Consider the following 22,282-nt stretch of genomic DNA (forward strand, 5'->3'; position numbering starts at 1 on the left):
GTGATCCTGCCTCCAAATTCTTGGGTCATCATGATGAAATTCAGTGTAATGTTATGTTGGTTTTCAATAGAATAAATTCTGTAATTGGCAGTTAAGGTTATTTTGTCACTGTCAAATTTAAATTTTAAAGCTTTTTTTCAGGGCCTCTAAAAAGCTTCTTATGCTCAAGCTATAATAGTTTCTTTATTTGAGATTCGGATTGTAGGACATTTAAATAAGCAGGAAACAAGGCTCTCGGAAATGCTTGAATCATTGGTATTAAATATTAACATTGCAGGCCAGAAGCCCTGTTCCAAAATGGAGTATCTCACTGCACTCCTAGGTCTCTCCTCTACTATTGTCTAGTCCCATCTGTGCTCTTGAGTGATGGGACTGTGTCCTGTGCTTTGTGTCCTGCTCAGGCCATCCTGCTGGTGGGAGGAGTGGCACTGGCATGCCTGGCGCTGGACCTCATCTTCCTGCTCTTCTACTCCTTCTGGCTCTGCTGCCGGCGCAAGAAGACCGAGGAGACGTCCAGCGCTGACTGCTGTTGCACCGCGTGGTGCGTTATCATTGCCACTCTCGTCTGCAGGTGAGTGAGGATGGAAAGTCCCCAGAAAACCAGCAGCGCCGCTAAAGGGGAAAAGGGGAAACAGTGAACTTTACTCCCAAATAAACGGATTAGACTGTAATAAAGTAATTGTAGTGACGTGATTGTGCTGAGGCAAAAGTTTCCGTAACTCCAGCTAACACCCACATAGCTCTACTGTATTGCTTTGAGTCAGTTATGATCAGTTAGTGAACGGTACACAGGATGTTCACTTGAAAAAGATCAGTCTCAGTTTGGAAAGAGTTAGAAACTTTTTGTGACGTTGTCAGGGTCAGGATGTTGGAATCATGGTCAGCCTGGGACAGAGTATCTCTGTTGATCTCACCTCAGCTCTTAACACTCATCATCTCTGTCTTTGGACACATGGATGCTTTATGTATAGTCACACCACTTTCACTCATTAAAAGCCATGCATCAAGCTGACCTGGTCAGGAAGCATTAATGTTAATTTGGCAAGATCTGTCAGGCTACCTACATTAGTAGTGGTGGCCTGGAATCATGAAGCATTCGGACAAATTGCGTCATAACAGGTGTTGACCTTCCAAGCCTCTCCGGAACAGGTGACTATAGTAGTTTGGCTGGCAGCCACTCTGTCTGCCGGTGAGAATTTACGATCTGTTTACCCCAAGCAGAACAGCTCTCATCAGTCAGGAGCTGGGCAGAGGTCGCAGGGTCGCGCGGGCTAACGGACCTCGCACACTGCGCACCGGGAGCGTGAAACCCTGCAGCAGCAAATGCAATCACACTGGGACGGCGCTGACCATTGCCACTAGCACACAGAAATGCGCAGTGACGTTGTATCAGTGTCCAGCATCTCTTCAGGTTCAGGCAGTCGGGTCTCAGTTATAGGTGATTTGGGGGGTAGGTGGTTAGTTTCATGAGATGAGCCACCGTCTTCATTTTCCTGAAGACGGTGGAGCGCTGCATTGAGTCACAGCACATTATAGCAGCACAAAGCCTCTCTGTCAGAATGGAGGTATTTTTAGTTCTAATCCTTTTCCTCACTTCACGGTCTCTTCAGTCGTGGTGTGGCAGAGTGACTAGTTAACTATTCTCAGCCACTTTGCCAGATGGTATCTGAGAGAACTGCACTGAAATAGGCATGTCTTGTATATTACTAGAGGGGGTGAGGGAGGAAGAGGAGGAAAGAGGTTAACTGAGCACTCTTCATTAAAGCATGTCAGAAATGTACTTTGTCCTTCTATTACCATCCACCCTTTTGCATTTAAATGCTTCTGAAACAGCTGCGTCTCCTTCATCAAGATGGTCAAAGAACACCAGATATAATGAATTGAAACAACAACTTTTCTTGTCTATGTCCACTATCAACTTGAATTGCCTGTGCAACAGAAATTGCACCTATTGTTTCACTGGTGGAAGAGCATAGTGGTGTAACTCTACTGACACAGATTGCCCCTGACCCAGTAATTGTAGATTAACTGACTCTCCACATGGCGGGACTGCAGTCTGCCCTTATCAGATGTTAAGCAGGCTTTCCCCTACTTGCCTTTCATCCTTAATGACAGGATGATTTGGACACATGAGCATGAGCTAGGTAGGATTTCTGGCTCTGTGATAGCTATGGATGAGCCGGTTGGGTCAACAATATAGACATGTGCTGCTCAAGGGGTTATAATTCACGTTTGTATGTCAGCAAAGTGCACTAGGGAATACATAAGACCCTGAACAACTACTGAATATAGATCATGAATACAATGTCTCTTGAAAAACGTATTACTATCCAAATGCTCAAAAATTAGCTTAGAATAGTTGGATGAACACCCAGTTGGAGAGACCTGGAGTGATCACAGGACATGGATTGATTAAGCAACTATAGAAGAGGACTCTGCTGTCCCACTCTGCAGAGAAGCGTTTTAGTTTGGCTGCAAGTAAGGAATCATGGGACAGATGGCTGTGCTTACGTTGCTGAAGCATGCTGTGCTTCCAAACAGGGATGTGCTTGGCTCCTAATGAATTGGTCATCCACTTCCCTGTTCTTCAGAATGAACAGATAATTCTGTCACACTCTAGACTACTCCTCAAGATGTGTTCTTTTTAAAAGTACAATACCTTACACAACCTTCTGTTACCTTAACTGAATAAGAACGTAGGCTGTGCAATTCCACCTTGAATCTGTGAATGTTGTATTGAATGCAAACTGTATTGGAATTGTGAGAGCATTGTTTTCTGCTCTGTTCTTCTGAACAGAAGACATCAGCCTGCATCCAAATGTTGGATGGGAAAAAATTGACTTGTATTGTCACAGCAGATAAACCGCCACGCAGTCACAAAGGTTCTGGTTTCCATGGAAACACCTTTTCTTAGCAGTATGGCATGGGACCCACAGGTCCAGCCCACCCCCATCTCTTTTCCATCATAAGGGGACATTTCACAGCCTGTCCTGTGCTTGTGATCATGACCTCTAAATCTTTGGAAATGTCATCAGGCTTCCCACAAGCTAGATCAGTGGTGGTTGAGAGAGACATTAAGAACAACGTTGAGTGCAGTCTCTCTCTGTCCGTCCTCTCTCTCTCTGTCTCACACACACACACACACACACACACACACACACACACACACAGGTATAAGCATACACTGTAATCACTGCTGTGATTTCATTGACAGGGCAATAACCACATACATCTGCTGAGAGCTTCATCTGGTGTCAAGCTAAGCTAAAATAGAGTGACAAGCACGCTGATGTCAGGAAGGACAACTGACAACCCTCTCTTACGTTCCCGTCCCTGTCCCCCCCCCCTGTCCCCCTGATGTCAGGAAGGACAACTGACAACCCTCTCTTACGTTCCCGTCCCTGTCCCCCCTGTCCCCTGATGTCAGGAAGGACAACTGACAACCCTCTCTTCCCGCCCCTGTTCCCGTCCCTGTCCCCGGACTCCTTCCTCAGGGCTGTCAGTCACTCATTGTGACATCTGAGGTCTTTATGGCCTGCACAGATTACTCCTCCATTCCTGATGACCCTCTGAAGCGATTCACATAAAGGTGCCGAGTCCCACGGAGGTGTTCAATCTGAGTCGCTGAGCTGAGTGGTCCTTTTCCTTTGTGTGTCCTCACGTGCCTGTCCCATCGGTGTCCACAGTGATGGACAGGCCACCTTGTGACTGGACCTTTCTTTGAGAAATGGAATCAATGTGAGGTGTACAGTTTTTTTCTGTAGGTGCTCCTCTTCCGTACTCCACTTTTACTCTGGGAAAGATGTGTTTGTGAAGTCAAATGTTAAATGAGCATTATTTGAAGTTGCATTGAAATTTACTGGATCAACCGCTCCGAGTGGTACCCCAATCCATGATTATTTGACAAGAATTAGTAAATAGGTGAGATCCATTCAGTGTTTAGTGTTTTTATTTGTAAATGTGCTACCAAACCACATTAGGACTTTAGGGTTTGGTATTGTATGACCTTGGCTGGGATCCCAATGAGATGAGTCTCTTATGTAGCAACTGTCACTGAAATGGTGTTTCATTCTCTGTAATGTGATGTTCTGCCTTCCGGTGAGATAAGCAGGGACAGCTCCCTTTCAGGCTCCAGAACTATGACACCGGATGTCATCAAAATAAACGTTCTCTCTCCTCTCTCTCATTTCTATCTCCTCTCTCTCCCATTCTTTCTCTCTACACCTCCATTCTGCTATTTTCCTTATCTCTCTCTCGCTTGCTGTCCTCTCCATCTCTGTGTCGCTCACCATGTCTCTCTTGTCCCCGTTTCTCATTCTCTTTCTCATTTCTCTACACAATCCCAGACCCCTTTTTTGCTTTTCTTCTTGTCTTTCGGTCATCTGCCCGTCTTTGCTGTTCATTTCCTCACTATTTACTCTTCGCTTTCATGCCACATCTCTGCATATCTTCATCTCTCTCTCTCTCTCTCTCTCTCTCTTGCTCTCTCTCTCGCTCTCTTTCTCTCCCTCTTTCTCTCCCTTTTTTCTCTCCCTCTCCCTCTCTCTCCCCATCTCTCTCTCCTGGTGGGTACCCAGGCCCTGCATGTCTGTACATGCTGTGTGTGCATGTACGTGCCTACCCATCCATGTAACCAGCCTGCCTGCCAGCCTGCCAGCAGCAGCTGCCTTCCTGTGGGACCCTCTTCTCCTGGGCACATCTGTTGTGGCAGCGGAGTGGGACGCGATAGAGACATATAGAGAGAAAAGACAGAAACAGAGAAACAGAGAAAAGAGAGGGAGGGACAGAAACAGAGAAAAGAGGTAGGGAGAGAGGAGACTACCCCCAGTACAGTGCAAGAAGAATACAAGCTACAAAAAGATGGAGATATGGAGAATGAGCCCCCCATGTAGAGTGAGAGAAAGTGGAATAGAACACTATGTCCAATATTCCAATATGTGGTTTAATGTTCTGCATTTCTCATTAGTGGGTCACTTTGACGCTAAAAGTAAGATTCTATGTAATGACAATATCTGTACTGTCCCTGTGTATATCTGTGTGTGACGATTTATTTAGATAAGCGGGAATATTATAACTTTGCAGTGTTTCACTGTTCTGCATGGCTGCGTCAGTAGCTATCTGCTCTGGATTGCCAGGTTGCCACTAATCAGAGTCTGATTCAGTGTAGTCCATGTGAGATGAGAAGACCAACGGCATCTCCCGTCAGCCTGGAAGGATACTTAAACCCTAACTATTCCCTTGTCTAGTTAGAGCAGCTGATAGATCTTTAGGTAAAGTCATGCTGTCTCTCCCTTGATGCTTGATCATTGTAAATAAACTCTGTTCCTGATTTTTCATACTATTGGTCTGACTGGGTCTCTATTCATCTGTGGTATCAAAATTACCATCAAGAGGGACCACAGTGAAAGTTTTCCAAGGGGAGAGTGTTGCAGCATATGGCATGGATTACAGCAACCTGCTCAAAGCAGAAATCTGAGTCCCATTGTTCACATCATCCTGTCATCTCTTTCCTGGCCTGCAACCATAGGAACAACAGAAAAATGATGGAGTTAAGAAGAGTGCTGCTTCACATAGAAAGGGATTCATATCATGCATTCTTAAACTAAGACTTTTGCTTGGACTTGGACCATGTCTACTTTAAGCCCTTGTCAGTTGTAAATATTATATCACTAACCGTCCTGCTGTTTACTTAATTTGTTTGGATGTTGAAGATTATGGTGCTGTTATCTCTGCACGTGCACAGATATACGCACAAACACACACACACACACACACACACACACACACACACACACACACACACACAATTAGAAACCCACAGGTCCAGCCCACCCCCATCTCTTTTCCATCATAAGGGGACATTTCACAGCCTGTCCTGTTCTTGTGATCATGACCTCTAAATCTTTGGAAATGTCATCAGGCTTTCCACAAGCTAGATCAGTGGTGGTTGAGAGAGACATTAAGAACAACGTTGAGTGCAGTCTCTCTGTCTGTCCTCTCTCTCTGTCACACACACACACACACACACACATAGGTATAAGCATACACTGTAATCACTGCTGTGATTTCTGATCACTGTGATCACTGCTTAGAATCTTTGAAACTATGTCAGGAGTGAACTCCTATGCAAACACACACACAGAGGGGCACACACGGTTTCTTCGTCTATTATCACTGCAGAAGAGGCAGGCAGCCATCGCCTTTCTCAGCAAAAATTGGCTCTGTTTACTCATCTCATCTTGCCTGAGAATGTAGAGCACAGGCACATATCTGTTGGCCAGACTGACAGTCTGTGTCCCTCACGTCTCTCCTGATTCGGCCGGATGTACCCAGCAGCAGCAGGAAACCCCTCACAGGGCCCAGAGCGTGCACTCCATGGTGTTGCCAAAACCACAATCCCTTCTGGTTGTAAATGTAATCAAATATGCTAAGTCGTTGAATTGTTGTTGTTTCCAGTAAAAAAGTAAAAGGTTAGGGACTGAGACAGTGTTCAGTTTGATTTGATTAATTGCAACATGATCTGGAAGTAGTGGGAGCCAGCAGCAAACTTTCCACTTGTGCTTAGTGTTAATCAAAGGCTATTCTTCCATACTCAAACAAATGCCTGTTATTCTTTGAGACCATGAGTCAGATACATCTGAGTGCCTGTTAGCTTTTTGTTCTGTCTCGCAGCGCACATAAAATGGAACGCATATGTACGCATAGAAAGAATTCAACATACTTGTACGTAAAAGAGATGTTAAACAAAATGGTGGGTCACAAAATGGAGGAGCACCAAGAGAGGCACTTAAGAGTCTCCACGCTGCCATTATTTATTCATTTCACCAAAAAACGAAATGCATTCCGATCATACAATTCATGTTAGGCTGGCTTCCTACTGTCTACGTCAGGTGCACTCAAACCTGGATCACCTCACGTGTACAAGGCTAAAAACTCAGCATCTTCATTTAATTCGCTTCGTCATTCTGGACTCACAAAAGGTAGATGTGGATACATAGGGAGAACACACAAAAAAGGAAAAACGGAGAAGAAATAATAGTAGTGTTTAAGTGCAAACATAGAGGTGCTGAGGGCAGTGAAAAAAGAGGTGTTTCATTTAAAGTTTGAACAGGCAGGCTGCAGTACTGATGCGTATGCTGCAAAAAATAGCTTTCACTTTAATCAATGGAAGTAGCTACACCAGACATGAAAGCAGTGCGTCCATTAAAAAAAAAAATAGATCGGTCTTAAATAATTTTTATGCTCTGGGGGTAGCTGTGGCGCAACAGGCTACAGTGCCCATACCATGTACGAGTCCAAGTGCCCACGGGGACCCAGGTTCGAATCCAGCCTGCAGTCATGTCCCGATCCCACCCCATCTCTCTCTCCCACTCCTTCCTGTCTATCTTCACTGTCCTATCCGAATAAAGGCAAAAAGCCCCAAAAATATACTTAAAAAAAAAAATATATAATAATTTTTGTGCTCTGCTAACAGAGCGCTTCAATTGTGCATCTATTGTAGCCCTGCTGTTAGATAAGAACTTGTCAAGAGTGTACACTATGTTCACAGCATCCCTGTATCAGGCCAAATGGTGATTTTATGATACTGATATTTTTCACTGTCTTCAAACACTCAGGAGCGACAAAATGTCCCGGACTCCAGGTATTTGCAGGGATTTGAAGTTAATGCTATTGGCATGTTTATTATTTACAACTTTCAACAGCGTTAATATGGCACATGTAACTCATGTAGCACATTGTTTTGGTTACCAAAGCTTGAGCTCTGTTCACTGGCATTGCTTGGGGCTGTGCTGTTGTATAATTAAAGATTATAGAAAATCCTAGGTAATTTCCCAGGACTGTAACTGCATTTATGCAAATCAGCTTTAGCCTTGGCACTGCTCCCACATCAAACAAGGTTGACAAGTCTGCAGAGGAATGCCACCCTTCAGTGCCTATTAGGACACTTGCATTAGGGTGCATTACATAGGATCTATGTGGCATTAGGGGGCATCACAATAATTTAGGGCAAATCCTCTCAGCTTTTCGCTGGGACAAGACTGTTCCTGGTGTAGTCGCTCCTGGTGGGTGTCTAAGCCAACAAACAACTGGCTCATTCGAGTGGCTGATTTTAATCCCACTCCCATTCCTCCTCCTCACCTCCCCATCCACTCCCCCCCCCCCACAACCTCCCCATCCACTTCCCGAAAGAGCAGCCAGTTTTGTTTGAGGTCTTAGGCTTTGGGCGGCAGGGAAGAGATTAATTGCCCCCTGGGGTAACTGAGGAGGTGGGCATCTCCACAGGGTTGTGAATATTGGTTCAGTTCGTCCAGACAGAATAACTGCCCACTTCAGGTTAAAATCCCTCATTGACTTCTAAGTCGATGTCATTTAATGTTTAAGACAGGGTGGTCACTCTTGTTGCGAACACTACTTAGGGGAAGGATTTAGAAAACAGAACCTGAATGATAAAGAAAAGGATGCAGTTCCTTGTTCTTGTTTTCTGTTTCCAACTCACATGATAGTGTTGTGACATTTGGAAACTAGACGAAGAATCTCTATATTTGGAAAGGAGAGAAACAGTTGTGAAGTTGTTTTTTTTCCTTCAAAACTTTTCCTGTGTCCTCCAAACACTTTGTAATTTTGGATTGGCAGCTGACCTGTCTCCAACCTTAGACAACTGGCTTGTTTTCATTTGAAACGGAGTCGGCCGTGTTCACCTTGGCCTTAAACCTGAATGTGCAGAGCAAACAGGATCAGGGCAGAAGTGATGGGCAGAAAGAAGAGTGTTTCTACCTCCCATCTAGACAGACTGAAGAGCAGAGGATTGGCCTCACATGGCACTCTTTCCAGACATGTTTTGATACAACAGTATACTTCTGGTTTGCAGAAGCAAACTGCAGCCCTGGACATCGACCTAGGCCAGGCAAACCTCACAGAAGTGGCCCCCAGGGAGCCTAATGGAGCTTTAGCTCAAAAAGCTAAACAATCCAAGGTGTTCATTTACAGCCAAGCATCTGACACACTTGACAGGTTTTTCTGCTCACTTAATGGTGGGATTTACAGCTCATTTTTCTTTTAGTTTGTTTGTTTCTCCTCCCACTGCAATGAGTGGTTTTCCTTTGAAGTAGCCCATATTACTGGTTTGAACAGGGGAGTGGCTATGACTCAGCTGCATCTCTTGCTTCTGCCCTGAAGTAATGGTCCACTTTTTGGGTAGCAGTAACCCAGATAAATGGTTGCCATGGCAATTAGATTACGTTGAACACAGCATCCAAAAAAAGAGAGAATGATGTGGTTTCTGTGTATGTGAATTTTGGGCTTCATAAGTAATGCAATCCCTACTATCAATACTACTTAAACCTTCTCCTTCTCTTGAAATGAGCATTCTGTTATGAATGATTTTTAAGGCAATATCTCTCAATTGAAGTGGCAAGGAAAATAATTAATGGCACTGTTTTTAATCCATGATTGCTCCCTCCTCCTGTTTGTCTGTCTGTCCGTGTTGGCACAATCGCAAGCTAAGCAACAAGCTGTGTGTGTGTGTGTGTGTGTGTGTGTGTGTGTGTGTGTGTGTGTGTGTGTGTGTGTGTGTGTTGGTGTGTTGGTTCAGTGCAGAAATCCCAGTGTTTTACCATGCTGCCACAGATTATCCAGGGCAGATTTACAGTGCAGGAATGAGTGGAACGCTGCTGGGTGGGCCGTGGCCATGTTGAACGTTGGCTTCATGAATCAGGCCCTCAGGGGCAGGGAGTTGGCTGATCTCTCTCTGCCCGACCTGTCAGAACACGCCCCTTAGATAACAGCAGTAAGACTAATTTCACTCCCAGCCCTGATCCAGAGGGGAATTTAGAAAAGTGCGGATCAGCGCTGAAGTCTGGGGAATTCCTTTCAAGCGGGATTGTGTTGGGACTGCGGCCTTTAAGGAGAGGGTAGCCCTTAATCACCCTGATGACTCCCCGTACACTCTTGCACCCTCTCACTCCCTACATTTATCCCCCTCTCTCTCACTCCCTTGATCCATTCCTCTCTCTCACTCTCTCACTACACCTCCTCCATATCTCTCTCACTCACTTTTGGCATTGTAATACTTGCCTCATGGAACAGAAATCCTCATGAGTCTGTAGGTTGTCCAGTTAAATGGCCCTCCTCTGCCTTCATGTTTCATTATGGAATGCTGGTTCAGAGAACTACTGGACTGGCCGTGGGAGCTCTGGCTTTGCGCTGTTGTCGGCTGACCCCATGTTGAAATGGCCTGGCCAGCACATGGGACAGTCTTTAAAGAGAGAGTGTGTGTGTGTGTGTGTGTGTGTGTGTGTGTTGCCTACTGAGTGAGAGGCTAGCGAGCACCGTATGCTGAATGCCCCATTGTTTGTACCCCAGCCAGCAGGGAGGCTCTGATTGTGACGCCTATTGAGCAGCCCACAATAGGGCTGGATGGCACGTCTGAGTGAGGGGGAGAGAGAGCGGGCCAAAGGGGAGAGGGGGAGAGAGAACGAGGGGGGGGGGGGCGCGAGCGCTGGTGGAGTTGTAGGACTCCTCAAGGGGTTTCATTGTAACGTGCGCCTTCAGCTATAACTGTATCACACATGTTTCTATCTATGTAGCAATGCAGTGAAGTCAAAGCATGAATATGGGTGTTTTAGGTGTTTCCTCATCTTTCAGGGTTTATCCCTCTGGAGCAGGAGGTCATGCGGCTGTCTGATGTAGAGTAGTTATTTTTCGCTGTCTGTCAACAGCACCCCAGGGACTGTGCTCTCAACACACTACTCCAGTGTGACCTGGATGTGGCTCGGACCGGGGGAGCAGGCTCTTTGTGTCGTCCATCCATTGATCGGTTGTCCTTTCTGGCCGCAGACCGCAACAACTGTTTGTGTTCTTTGTCACCTCTGGCCAAAGGTTTCAGCATGTCCGATTTCATTGGGCCAAGTCTCTTGAGTTGCCTCCACCAGGCTGGTCCTCTGAGACTACATGGGCTGTAATGAAGTGTCTGTAGTCTGCTCACTCACTAAGTTGCAAAAGCCGGCCTCATAATATGTCTGTATGATGATGGTGCTATAATTTAACTCTAATAATCTTTGCTCGTCAAGCCCCCTACTTAAAAACCCATCAAGGCCATGGAGAACTGCTGTGGTTTGCTGCATGCCCTCGTTGACTTTGTTACATTGCAGCGCTGTGCTGTAAGCACCTCTAGTAACGCGTTATAACAACAGGCCACAATGATCGGCTACATTGCTATTCACTGTGGCCTGTTATTATAACAGCTATCTCCTTTTAATTGATAATATTGAGTAGTATAATAAGCGTGTAATAATTAACAGTAATTAGGAAACTACTCGGTAATGGCTACTTGGCTATTTCTTGTGGTCTGCTATGATAAAGTGTTTCAGGCCCCTTTTATCTGCCTTTCCCCCTTCCATCTGAAGATCTTTATGTTGGGAGGCCTCTCCTAAGTGTAGTCCTTTCAGTCTCTCTCCCCTCTTGCCCCCCTCCCTCTCTCTCTCTCTCTCTCTCTCTCTCTCTCTCTCTCTCTCTCTCTCTCTCTCTCTCTCCAGCCCTTATCCAGCCCTCGCCTCCTCACTGATTCTCTCTCTTTGTCTCCTTCCTCAGTGCTGGCATAGCAGTTGGTTTCTACGGAAACGGTGAGACTTGTGATGGGGTGAATAGGCTGACGTACTCTCTGCGCCATGCCAACCGCACCGTGTCGGGAGTGCGGAGACTGGTGAGACTCGCCAACAGACACACACACACACACACACACACACACACAGAAAGGCCAACACAACACTGTGTCCACATACATGATTATATCACAAAACCATCTATAGTCACACATGGTCTTTCTTTAACTTAGAGCTTTGTGTAGTTCTTCTTCACGTGCGCATAGTAACGTAATCAGCTTATTTGCATTGCACACATGCTGAGCGCACAACAAAACCTTGAAATTATACTTTGGAGATAAGGCCATGGAGACACACACACACACACACTCCCAGTCTCTCTCACTTGCTCACACACACACACACTCTCCCAGTCTCTCTCACTCACTCACTCACTCACTCACACACACACACACACACACACTCCCAGACTCTCTCTCTCACTCACACACACACACACTCTCTCTCTCTCTCACTCTCTCTCCCCCAGTGTGTCTCTCTCTCACACATGCGCGCACACACACACATTTGTGCTCACTCACACATTCTCTGTCTCACACATATTGGTGCTTACATGCTTGTGTGTGTGTGTGTGTGTGTGTCGTTCCCCAGGTATTTGACAGCACTGGGGCCCTGAACCAGACAGTGGATGACAACCTGCAGCAGCTGGAGGAGCGCTACAGCAAGCACACAGACTACGTGGCCATCGTGCAGAAGCTCCAGGGCCAGCTGGCTGAGCTGGTCAGGCAGATGGGGGAGGTCCCCTTCTGGGCCAACCCCCGCATCTCCCTGGAGGAGCTGGCTGTCAGCATTGAGCTCTATGATTGGTACAGGTGAGGGAGATGGGGACAGAGAGATGGAAGGGGGGAGGGAGCTGTGTTGTCACGGCCCTGGGAGAGCTGAGCAGGCTTTTTTTTTTAGTGTTTTTGTCCTGTATGTTTCAACAAGTGAATCTTTCAAACTTTTCATAGCCCATCAGTTGACTGGCTGTCATTTCTCTTTTTTTTTTCTCTTTTTTTTGTCTCTTTCCATCCTTCTCTCATTCCCTCCATCCCCATCACTCCCTCTCTGTATCGTCACCTCACCCAGCTCCACATCTTTTAGTTTGCTAACATCTGCTCTGTGCTTGGTCACAGTGCATGTAGACTTCCTGCACTCTGCCTTACTTTGAGGGGGATTACCAGAGCGTAGCGTAGCTTGACTGAATCTCACAGACATCTGCAGTATGACTGAATAGTCCTCCCCCCTGCTCCTGACACACTCACGCACACACTCACGCACACACACACGCGCTCTCACACACACACGCGCTCTCACACACACACACGCTCTCACACACACACACGCTCTCACACACACACACGCTCTCACACACACACGCTCTCACACACACACACACTCACACACACACACACACACTCACACTCACACTCACTCACTCACTCACAAGCTCTAGCTCCCGTGACTGCGGTATAAATTATCATGCAGACACAATTCCTGTGATTCTCAAGGACCTGTCAGGCTTCTCGCATCTGTCACAGGAAGTGACGTGTAGAGGGATTATTCGGTCTCATTTTCATTTCTTAACAGATGGAAAGGAGTCTTTGTGGCTTTTATGACTGAAATGGACCCTTTGCTTGAGAATCTAAAAAAAATAATATTTTCACAAAAAGCTGACAATGTTGTACACTGCATTTGAATACGAATTGGTGTACTTGTGATTACCTTCTACAGAATAACCTGTTCCTATGCATCCATATGTTTGTTCCAATGTCAGATTTCTGTCTCATCATTGGTAAAATGAAGATTAAAATTAGATTTTTTTGTCACCTGAAAGTTTTGCATTTAAATGTCACGGTTGTGTATGTATATTTTAGGTCACTGGTCTTTGTGTGTGCGCGTGTGTCTGTGGTTTTGCACTCTGGTTATGCCTCTTATTGTGCGTGTTTGTGTTGTAGATGGCTGGGCTACCTCAGCCTACTGCTCTTTGATGTGCTCATCTGTCTCCTGGTGCTCTTTGGCCTCATCCGCAACTCCAAGAACACCCTGATAGGGTAAGGCCGGTTACATGATCTCATGTTCTCATTCAACACACACACACACACACACACACACACACACACACACACACACACACACACAGAGAAAGACACACAGAGAGAAAGACAGAGAGACAAGACGATGCATTCCAGCAGCCAGATGGTGGAACGTAATAAATCCATCCAGTTATGATTCAGTGCGGTCAGAAGTGGAGTCATAATTAGACGCCATCGATTTGGTGACAGACGAGAACCCTCTCCCTCTCTCTTTCCCCAGGACTCAAGGCTGCATGCACTGTAGTCGTCACAAATTGAGTTTGACGGCGTTCCATACGTCCCTGTCAAGGCAATTACGGTGCGGGTGTTAACACATCTCCGACTGACAATTAGTCATCGTCTCAGTTTAGCAGCAAGAAATCCTAATCTGTCGGAGGCAGGCCACTGTCACTGAATGGCTATGTCTGGCACACACATACACGCACGCAGGCAGGCAGGCAGACGAGAAGAATCTGGTGCATTACTGTACTGAATCTGTCTGGTTTGCTTCCGATGCAATTTTTGCAACAGCCTTTACCGTAACTAATTGTGTGTGGCTATGTGCATCTGTGGTTCTTGATGTAAAGAGACCATCTTGGTACAGTATGCCTAGTAGGGTTATACCAATATACCTGCAGATATTGGTCTTGTTGACTGGTATCAGCCTATAGGCAAATAATATGACATTTACCAATGGCAGTGGCTGAGATGGTTATCTGTTATGTCACAATGATTCTGCACTAGCTAAATCATATGTTATGCTCGAACTGCCACATTCAGAGATAGTGCTATGAAGGGCTGAAAGATTTGAAAATGGTTCAGTTGTTTATTTATTAATGAACATTTGTGAACATCCTGCCACTAAAGGGCATAATTAATTTGACAAAAATAGAGTAAACAAACAAATGAATAAAAACATCATTATCAGTGTTGGCCCAGAATTTCACAATGGCTGCCAAGGGTTCCAGAGCTTTAGTTTTATATGTAAGTGCCGACACTCTTCACTCATTTCCGTGCTCAGCCGTTTAGTGAGTATTCAAAGCCACTGCAGAACATCAACTTGATATATTGTTTAGTGGCACTTTTTGTAACATTTAGTTTTTTTTTTCAAATTCTCACCCATCCTGGCAGCAATCATAGTACAGATCCTTTAAAATGAACAAAAACAGAGGAGCCTCACCAATCAGGGCAATTATGTGCTTGTCAATCATGTCCCCTTCCAAGTAGACATGCACTCAAGGTAAACAGTGAAGTGAGGGGAGAGAATTTGATTGGCTGATTTGCTTCAAAACGGCTTACTTCCGCCCGTACACCATGAATAATCCCTGACACAGTTCACCTGATAATACGCCAAGGACAAGAGTGGCCTCCTTGCCCTGTTTCCTCTGTAGCTTTTCCAGCGTGCCACTTGGCCTAAAGCAGAGGACACACCAGGTCAACTCTTATTTGTTTTGACCGCTTTGACAGCCAGATTCATTGGAGTATAACATATAAAGAATGATGAAAATGTCAACCTTCAAATGTTTTCAGAAATCTGTGAGCAATGTTAGGAGCTGCTGCAGTATGGAATCCTCAGGTCTCCTTTTAACTGCTATTTAGCAAAAAGGCTTTCGCCTGTGTTTCAGCGTCATTTGCATGTTTGGTGAAATCCTCCCATGGAAACCCACTCTGCTGTCCTGTGCCAGTACGCCTGCAGCGTCATCTGCATGTTTGGTGAAATCCTCCCATGGGAACCCACTCTGCTGTGCTGTGCCAGTACGCCTGCAGCTGTGAGAGCCAGAGCAAGCCAAGGGCTGCACGGTGAAGCGCAGGCAGCTGCCACTCTTGTGACGGCTCAAGTGCTCTTTGTACTGCTCTTCACTTGCCCTTCTCACACAGTTCTTTTCTCTCTCTCTCTCTCTCTCTCTCTCTCTCTGTCTGTCTTTCTCTCTGTCTCTTTTTCTCCTTCTGCAGAGCGTGTTTACTAGGCGTGTTGGCTCTGGTTATCAGTTGGGCATCCCTGGGCCTGGAGTTGGCTGTTTCTGCGGTGAGTGTTGCCATGGAAACATGGCTGACTGGTGGACCCAGTAATCTTACTGGTTGTTTGCTGGGCTGGGCTGGTCTCCTCTCTGCACCTGTGGAGTCGAGCTTATCTTCTGCCCGGCTGTGTGTGTGTGGATATTAATTAATGTTTCCTGCATGGAAAGGCGAGAGGAAATACATGTATTTCTGCAACGTATATCCTAAGGAGGAGTATTTAGGAGTTTATATAATAGTTAAAAAATGCCTCTGAGAACACGAGTAACCTTTAAAGCTCCCCAAAGCACTATAAAGTCCACTCTGTAAAACCCATACTCCTAGTCTTAGGCAACCCTTTGCATCTTAAAAACTGTCCATTTATAATGGGTTGCTCACGGTGACATACCCATTAGTGAAAGTTAAATTCTCGTATTATGCAAATTTGCCGCCTACTCTGCCTTTTAGAAGTTGCCTGGTGTCTCATTGTTTTATTTACTTAAATAAAACAATGAGATGGTATTATTCATCTTACATTAATTCTTTCTCTCTCTCTCTCTCTGTTTCTGTTTGCATGACTTCCACAGGGTTCCAGTGACTTCTGTGCATCCCCTGACACGTACGTCATCGATGTGTCTCAAAAATATGGCGTCATCAACAAAGGTGAGCCTCACAACCTGTTTCCACACTCCTCTCCTCTCCTCTCCCTTTCCTCTCCTCTCCTCTCTTCTCCTCTCCTCCTAACACAGGGCACCTCTCCTCTCCTCTCCTCTCCTCTCCTCTCCTCTCTTCTCCTCTCCTCCTAACACAGGGCACCTCTCCTCTCCTCTCCTCTCCTCTCCCCTCCTCTCCTCCTCCTAACACAGGGCTCCTCTCCTCTCCTCTCCTCTCCTCTCCTCTCCTCTCCTCTCCTCTCCTCTCCTCTCCTCTCCCTCTCTTCTCCTCTCCACCTCCTAACACAGGGCTTCTGTAGAAGCTGACGTACAGAAAAGACAGGCTGTCCAGTCTGATGTGTAAAAGGGAATGAGCCGTGAAGGATGTTGGCTTTGGAGTTGAGTGCATTGCGGATCTGCACGGAAGTAAATGCAGCGTTCCCTCGAGGGATCCTTTGGGGACAAGCTTTCACTCTCACATCTCAAAGAAGTGACCTGGGATGGACTTTTCTGTTTAAACAAGCATAGGCCACTGAGGTTGCTGTTTTTAAAATCTGTTTCAGAGTGAAAGTGCTCTAAAGCATGTTATTTTGCTGTGTGAGGGAAAAGGATATGAAAGTCTTGATGTTTCACAGGCATCTTGCTTCTGTTTTACTTTTACTTTTCACATGGGGACGTAAAACAGACAGAAACGTTATGATGAACAGAATAATCCAAACAAGTCTTGGAAGGTAACCACAGACAAGACTGATTGTGTTTGAAAGACAAGATGCCTCTGTACAAGGGTTGTTTTCACCCAATCATGTTCTGCGGTGATAATGATCTGAGGTGATCTGAGGTGAACTGAGGTGTTGTGGACTGCGGAAAAGAGTGTATATTATGGGTTATTTTCTATGAGAAGTGCTGTCCTGGTGGTTGTCTTCCATCGATAGTCCACCTCCCCCAGGGAAGCTGTGATGGAACCAGCCCTCCTGCTGGGCTTGAAGCTGGATGTTGGGCGGCGTATGGAGTTTTTGGCAGCATGCTGGCTTGCCAGGGTGTTTAGCACAGCTCAATAAAGTGGAGGTCTGTAGCAGAGGACTGCTGTACGTACGGGGAGGGAGTAGCCGGATGGGGAGGTCTCTGACTCCCAGTGTAATTGAGACAATCTGTCTATCGAGTGAGCGGAAGAGGTGGGTGTGTGTGTGTGGGGGGTGTGTGTGGGGGTGTGGTGGGTGTGTGTGTGGTGGGGGTGTGTGTGGTGGTTGTTTTGGAGGGTGCAGGAGGGGATGAAGGAGATGAAAGAGGAGCTGCAGTGAGAAGATAAGGGTTGGAGGGTGAAGGGAAGAAGGCTGTTGCATGAGGGCATGGCGTGTCTTGGTGCTCGCTTACTTCATCTACACTTATAGCCAGCCAGAGATTCACTCCGTTTATACCCAGCCAGAGTTTCACCCCGTTTATACCCAGCCAGAGTTTCACTCTGTTAATACCCAGCCAGAGATTCACTCCGTTTATACCCAGCCAGATTTTCACCCCGTTTATACCCAGCCAGAGTTTCACTCTGTTAATACCCAGCCAGAGATTCACTCCGTTTATACCCAGCCAGAGTTTCACTCTGTTAATACCCAGCCAGAGTTTCACTCTGTTAATACCCAGCCAGAGATTCACTCCGTTTATACCCAGCCAGAGATTCACTCTGTTTATACCCAGCCAGAGATTCACTCTGTTTATACCCAGCCAGAGATTCACTCCGTTTCCCCGTGTCACTCCAATGGTCTCTTTCGCTTACACAGTCATCTCTGTCTCCATCTTCCTCTTCTCAGTACAGCTCCGTCAGATCACAACAGGAAGTTTTGGCTTCCTGGATACTCTGGGCTTCTGTGCTTTTAGTTGATCTCTGCATGCCTTGTCACATTGATGACTTACTCATATTTTAAAAGCAAGCTTAACCTTACATAAAGATGACAAAAATAACTGTATGTGTAAGAAATTGCTCTGTTGGGATTTGATATCTTTGTGCTTTAAATGAATGCAGAATGCTGAGCCCCCTCAGCTTCCCGACATGCTTTTATTTGAAGAAAAAGTGTTTTTACTCCATACTAATCAGATGTCTGATCCCATCAAAGAAATAGTTGTCATTCTTAACCTCAGCTGCACTCTCTGTCCCTTTCTGATTGGATGGTCTCCAGTGCACTCCCAGCCATGAGCTCTAATGGCTTGCAGGGGGGGGGGGGGGTCATTTGACCACAGGCGGCATCACATCCAAGACACGTGGGTCTCTGCCCAGCAGTGCTGATGGAACTGGACCTAGTGTTGGAAAAATGTGGAGCAGACGTGTGTGTGTGTGTGTGTGTGTGTGTGTGTGTGTGTGTGTGTGTGTGTTTATAGCATAGTTCTTCTATACGTGCCCATGCAATGCGAGTGACTGCCTCATCTTTGGGCTATTGCACATTGCCATTACTCCCTGGAGAGCCAATGTAGTTTTTATCTTTATCAGTTCTCCCACATTATATTAAGTCATGTGCTGTAGCTCTGCCATACGCTGGCTGCTCAGGTCCTAGAACTGTAGAATGGCTGTGACTACCCCCCTCTTTTTTTTTTTTTTTTTCATTCCGCTTATCTCTTTTCCTTCGCTTCCACCATTCCGGCCCTGACACTCGATGGAAAATAGAGAAGGAAATGGGGCAGTGTGTGTTGTGTGTGTGTTGTGTGTGTGTTGTGTGTGTGTGTGTGTGGCCCCACACTCCATTGTGTGGGGCATCTGTCTTCAGTCCTCTCTTCCAGGTGGCACACGTCATTTTTATGGCTGTTTTTACGAGACCTCTCTCTCTCTCTCTGTAGCGGCCTGTTAAAGTGGCCGCTGTATATCTCGCTAAGAGCAGCAGCTGTGTGTGTGTGTGTGTGTGTGTGTGTGTGTGTGTGTGTGTGTGTGTGTGTGTGTGTGTGTGTGTGTGTGTGTGTGTGTGTGTGTGTGTGTGTGTGTGTGTGTGTGTGTGTGTGTGTGTGTGTGTGTGTGTGTGTGTGTGTGTGTGCGCAAGCGAGTGACATTCGTAAGTGAGTGTGTGTCTGTGCATCCGTCTTTGTCTGTGTGTGTATTAAAGCCTCAATGATGAGCATTGTGCATCTCTCCCTCCCACTCATCTTGCTGGGCATGACGAATGACTGCAGCCCAATCCCAGTTGATCAGCGCGCGCGTAGCGAGAGACGGCTACTGCAGCACCAGGGCCGCCGGGCGTCCATTTCCTCTGCCCTTACAAGCCCTAAACCAACACCACGAGTGTGTATTTTGTGTTTGTGTTTGTGTTTGTGTGTGTGTGTGTGTTTTGCTACACTTCCCGAGCACTGCACATCCCTGGGGGCCCTCTCAGCTGTCAAACTGACAGACACACAAGAATGACATCTGTATCAGTTCGCCTGGAATATCAGGCCAGTTTAATTAAGCTGTTCTATACAAATGAGCGTGGTAACAGTGTGTGGGGGGATCCCCATGGCTGTGGTTCAGCTGTAGGCACAAGGCCAGAGGCTGAATGAATTGAATGTTGATGTCATAGATTGTCATGGAATATTTTAAGGGGCTAAATGATCTCCAATGCAGAGTGAGTAGTAGTAGTAGTGGTAAAGGACCCGAGTGAGATTAGTCCGATATCCCTACTCATGAAATGCCTCTTGTGCAATCAGACATGAACACATTGTTTGACTGCAGCTGTTGCGTAATAACTTGTTTTGCGTATGGGTCAGTGGATTCTGCAGGAGCGGGATTGAAAGCTACGCGTTTTGAGACCTTTTCTCTGACCTACCCTGACAAAGCGCCAGTCCTGGACGGTTTAGCGACTCTCCCCTCTCTGGCCACATGGCTTGGCCTGTGTGCCTCCTCTGGCGTCCGGCCATGCTGCGTCACGCTTCCCGATTCCGGCCGGACGCCACGGAGAGTGAGATGTATGGGTGTTGTGGCGTGGGGCTGCCCGGTGCGCTGTGAAAGGATGATCCTGACCTCTCACACACCCACCTGAGACGCTCATTTCCCTTGTCAGTGTGTAATTACAGTGTTTATGAGGCACGCATGGGGAACCGACAAGCTCATCCAGAACATGGTTAGTCAGACATGGAGTGGAGAGGAAGTGTGTGTGTGTGTGTGTGTGTTTGTCTGTGTGAGTGTGAATGAATGATGACAAGTGTGCATGCATGTATGTATTTTTCTGTGTATGTTGGGGGATGAAGTAGGCGCATGTACATTTTAGGGGCTTAGGGGTATGTGTTTAATCATGTGTATGATGACGTGCGTATAATCTTGCTGTGTGTGTGCGTGTGTCTGTCTCTCAGCCGGCTCATGTAGTCTGATTGAGAGGCGTGGGTGCCTCTGTGTGTGAGAGACATCTGTGTTTCCACACAGGCAGCGTGCCATGCTTGAGTCAGAGAGTGTGGGCACAGTGAATATCAGAGTCTGTGCAAGGCATGGATGCTGCCCCCTCCCTCTCTCTCTCTCTCTCTCTCTGTCTCTCTCTGTCTCTCTCCCTTTCTGTGCATCTGTGCCAATTTCCGCTACTATAATCAAAGTGTGAAAAGCGTCATTATCGGTTTCTTTTGCCAATCTGATCTCACTGGTGCTTGCCTACTACAGCCTCATGCTGCTAAATATGAACCTCTCCCATCCCACTCGTATGAACCCTCAGTGCTTCTCTAAATGCCTCTTCCTATTTCACCAGTCCACCAGTGGGGCAAGATAAGCACACTGAACCGTATGCGTTGCCTCAGTGACCAGATGATTAGTACGCTATGCAGCCGTTTCGGTGTGTTATCAGCTGGCCCTCTTGAGGAAGTGGCGGCCCGAGAGAGATTAGAGGCTTTACGCGGGCCGGATGGGATGGAACGTCTCCCCAGCTCAGCCTTGTGGTCAGCTGGGCTGCAGCACTACTGCTACTCGTCAAAAAAGTCAAAAGCAGCCGGCTCTCTGCCCAACAGGAACACAGAGATGGAATTACATGTCCGTGTGTTAAGGGTTAGAGGAGCCAGCAATGCATGTGCTCATTTTCAACACATTTTCCCTCCAGAGGTGGAGGTCGGGCGTGAAACTAATCAAACTCTGTAGCTTCTACCTTGAAATAGACTATCAGGTGAAATCCACCAGAAGAGCTATTGGTCTGTTACTCTATATCTACCGTGACTTCAAATGATAGAAAAAGGGCAAACTGGGGCCATACTGTATTTCTCACCGACCTGTGAGTGCACCTGCACAAGTGTAGAATGAGACTGCATATGGAACTGGACACCAGGGAAGTAGAGAATGGGAAGTTGAATAGTTTTGGACAGTAAGGCGGGGGATCTCATTAGCCAGCGGCAATCTGCAGGTTTGCTATTGTTCTCTATGGTTCGGCAGCGGAACGGTGGCAACGCTGGCGTAACGCTAGCGGTGAACAAGCTGAGCGTTGAACTTGGTTCAACTTTCAAAGCGCAACGCGAGCGCATTCAATTGACAAACCGTTTGTGTTGCTTAGGAACGAGACAAAACTTATTATGGTCTGAGCGCTGCGTTACGTTTGCCGCTGCCGCTTGCCGCTGGCTGATGTGATCCTCGCCTAAAGGGTGTCTTCTGTGTTCCATCCCAATGTGTGCTCACAGTTCATACAGGGTCATGAGTCAGGGTGACCGGGTGGAGGGTCAGACCATTTGGGCTGATTCAGGACTTGTCCCTCTTCCTTCCTCTTTGTGTGACTCATAGGCTGCATGTCTGAAGTGCCTGTGATTGTGTGTCTCCCTCAGCCTGCTCGCCTCTTCATCTCCTCCTCCTCCTCCTCTCCACAGACATCCTGCAGTACTACCTGAGCTGCAGCGTGGGCCGGACCAACCCCTTCCAGCAGGTATGATGTCACTTCCTCCAGCCGGCACACAACTAGTGCCAGCGGCCCGCCCCCTCATCTCCAGCCCACAGCTCAGTTCTTTGTGC

At 46.7% G+C, this 22,282-nt stretch overlaps 1 protein-coding gene across 2 annotated transcripts in view; it reads left to right on the forward strand.

Moving 5' to 3' along the window:
• The window catches only part of ttyh3a (tweety family member 3a), a 53,827-nt gene that overhangs the window by 12,734 nt on the left and 18,811 nt on the right, over positions 1-22,282 (forward strand). For both annotated transcript variants that reach the window (XM_048245276.1, XM_048245275.1), the window contains exons 2-8: positions 402-571; positions 11,590-11,701; positions 12,252-12,472; positions 13,598-13,693; positions 15,668-15,740; positions 16,297-16,372; positions 22,141-22,196. In XM_048245276.1, coding sequence (XP_048101233.1) covers positions 402-571; positions 11,590-11,701; positions 12,252-12,472; positions 13,598-13,693; positions 15,668-15,740; positions 16,297-16,372; positions 22,141-22,196 — 804 coding nt within the window. The remainder of the gene's footprint in view (positions 1-401; positions 572-11,589; positions 11,702-12,251; positions 12,473-13,597; positions 13,694-15,667; positions 15,741-16,296; positions 16,373-22,140; positions 22,197-22,282) is intronic.

Source organism: Alosa alosa, chromosome 6 (assembly GCF_017589495.1).
Source record: "Alosa alosa isolate M-15738 ecotype Scorff River chromosome 6, AALO_Geno_1.1, whole genome shotgun sequence".
Classification (NCBI taxonomy): domain Eukaryota; kingdom Metazoa; phylum Chordata; class Actinopteri; order Clupeiformes; family Clupeidae; genus Alosa; species Alosa alosa.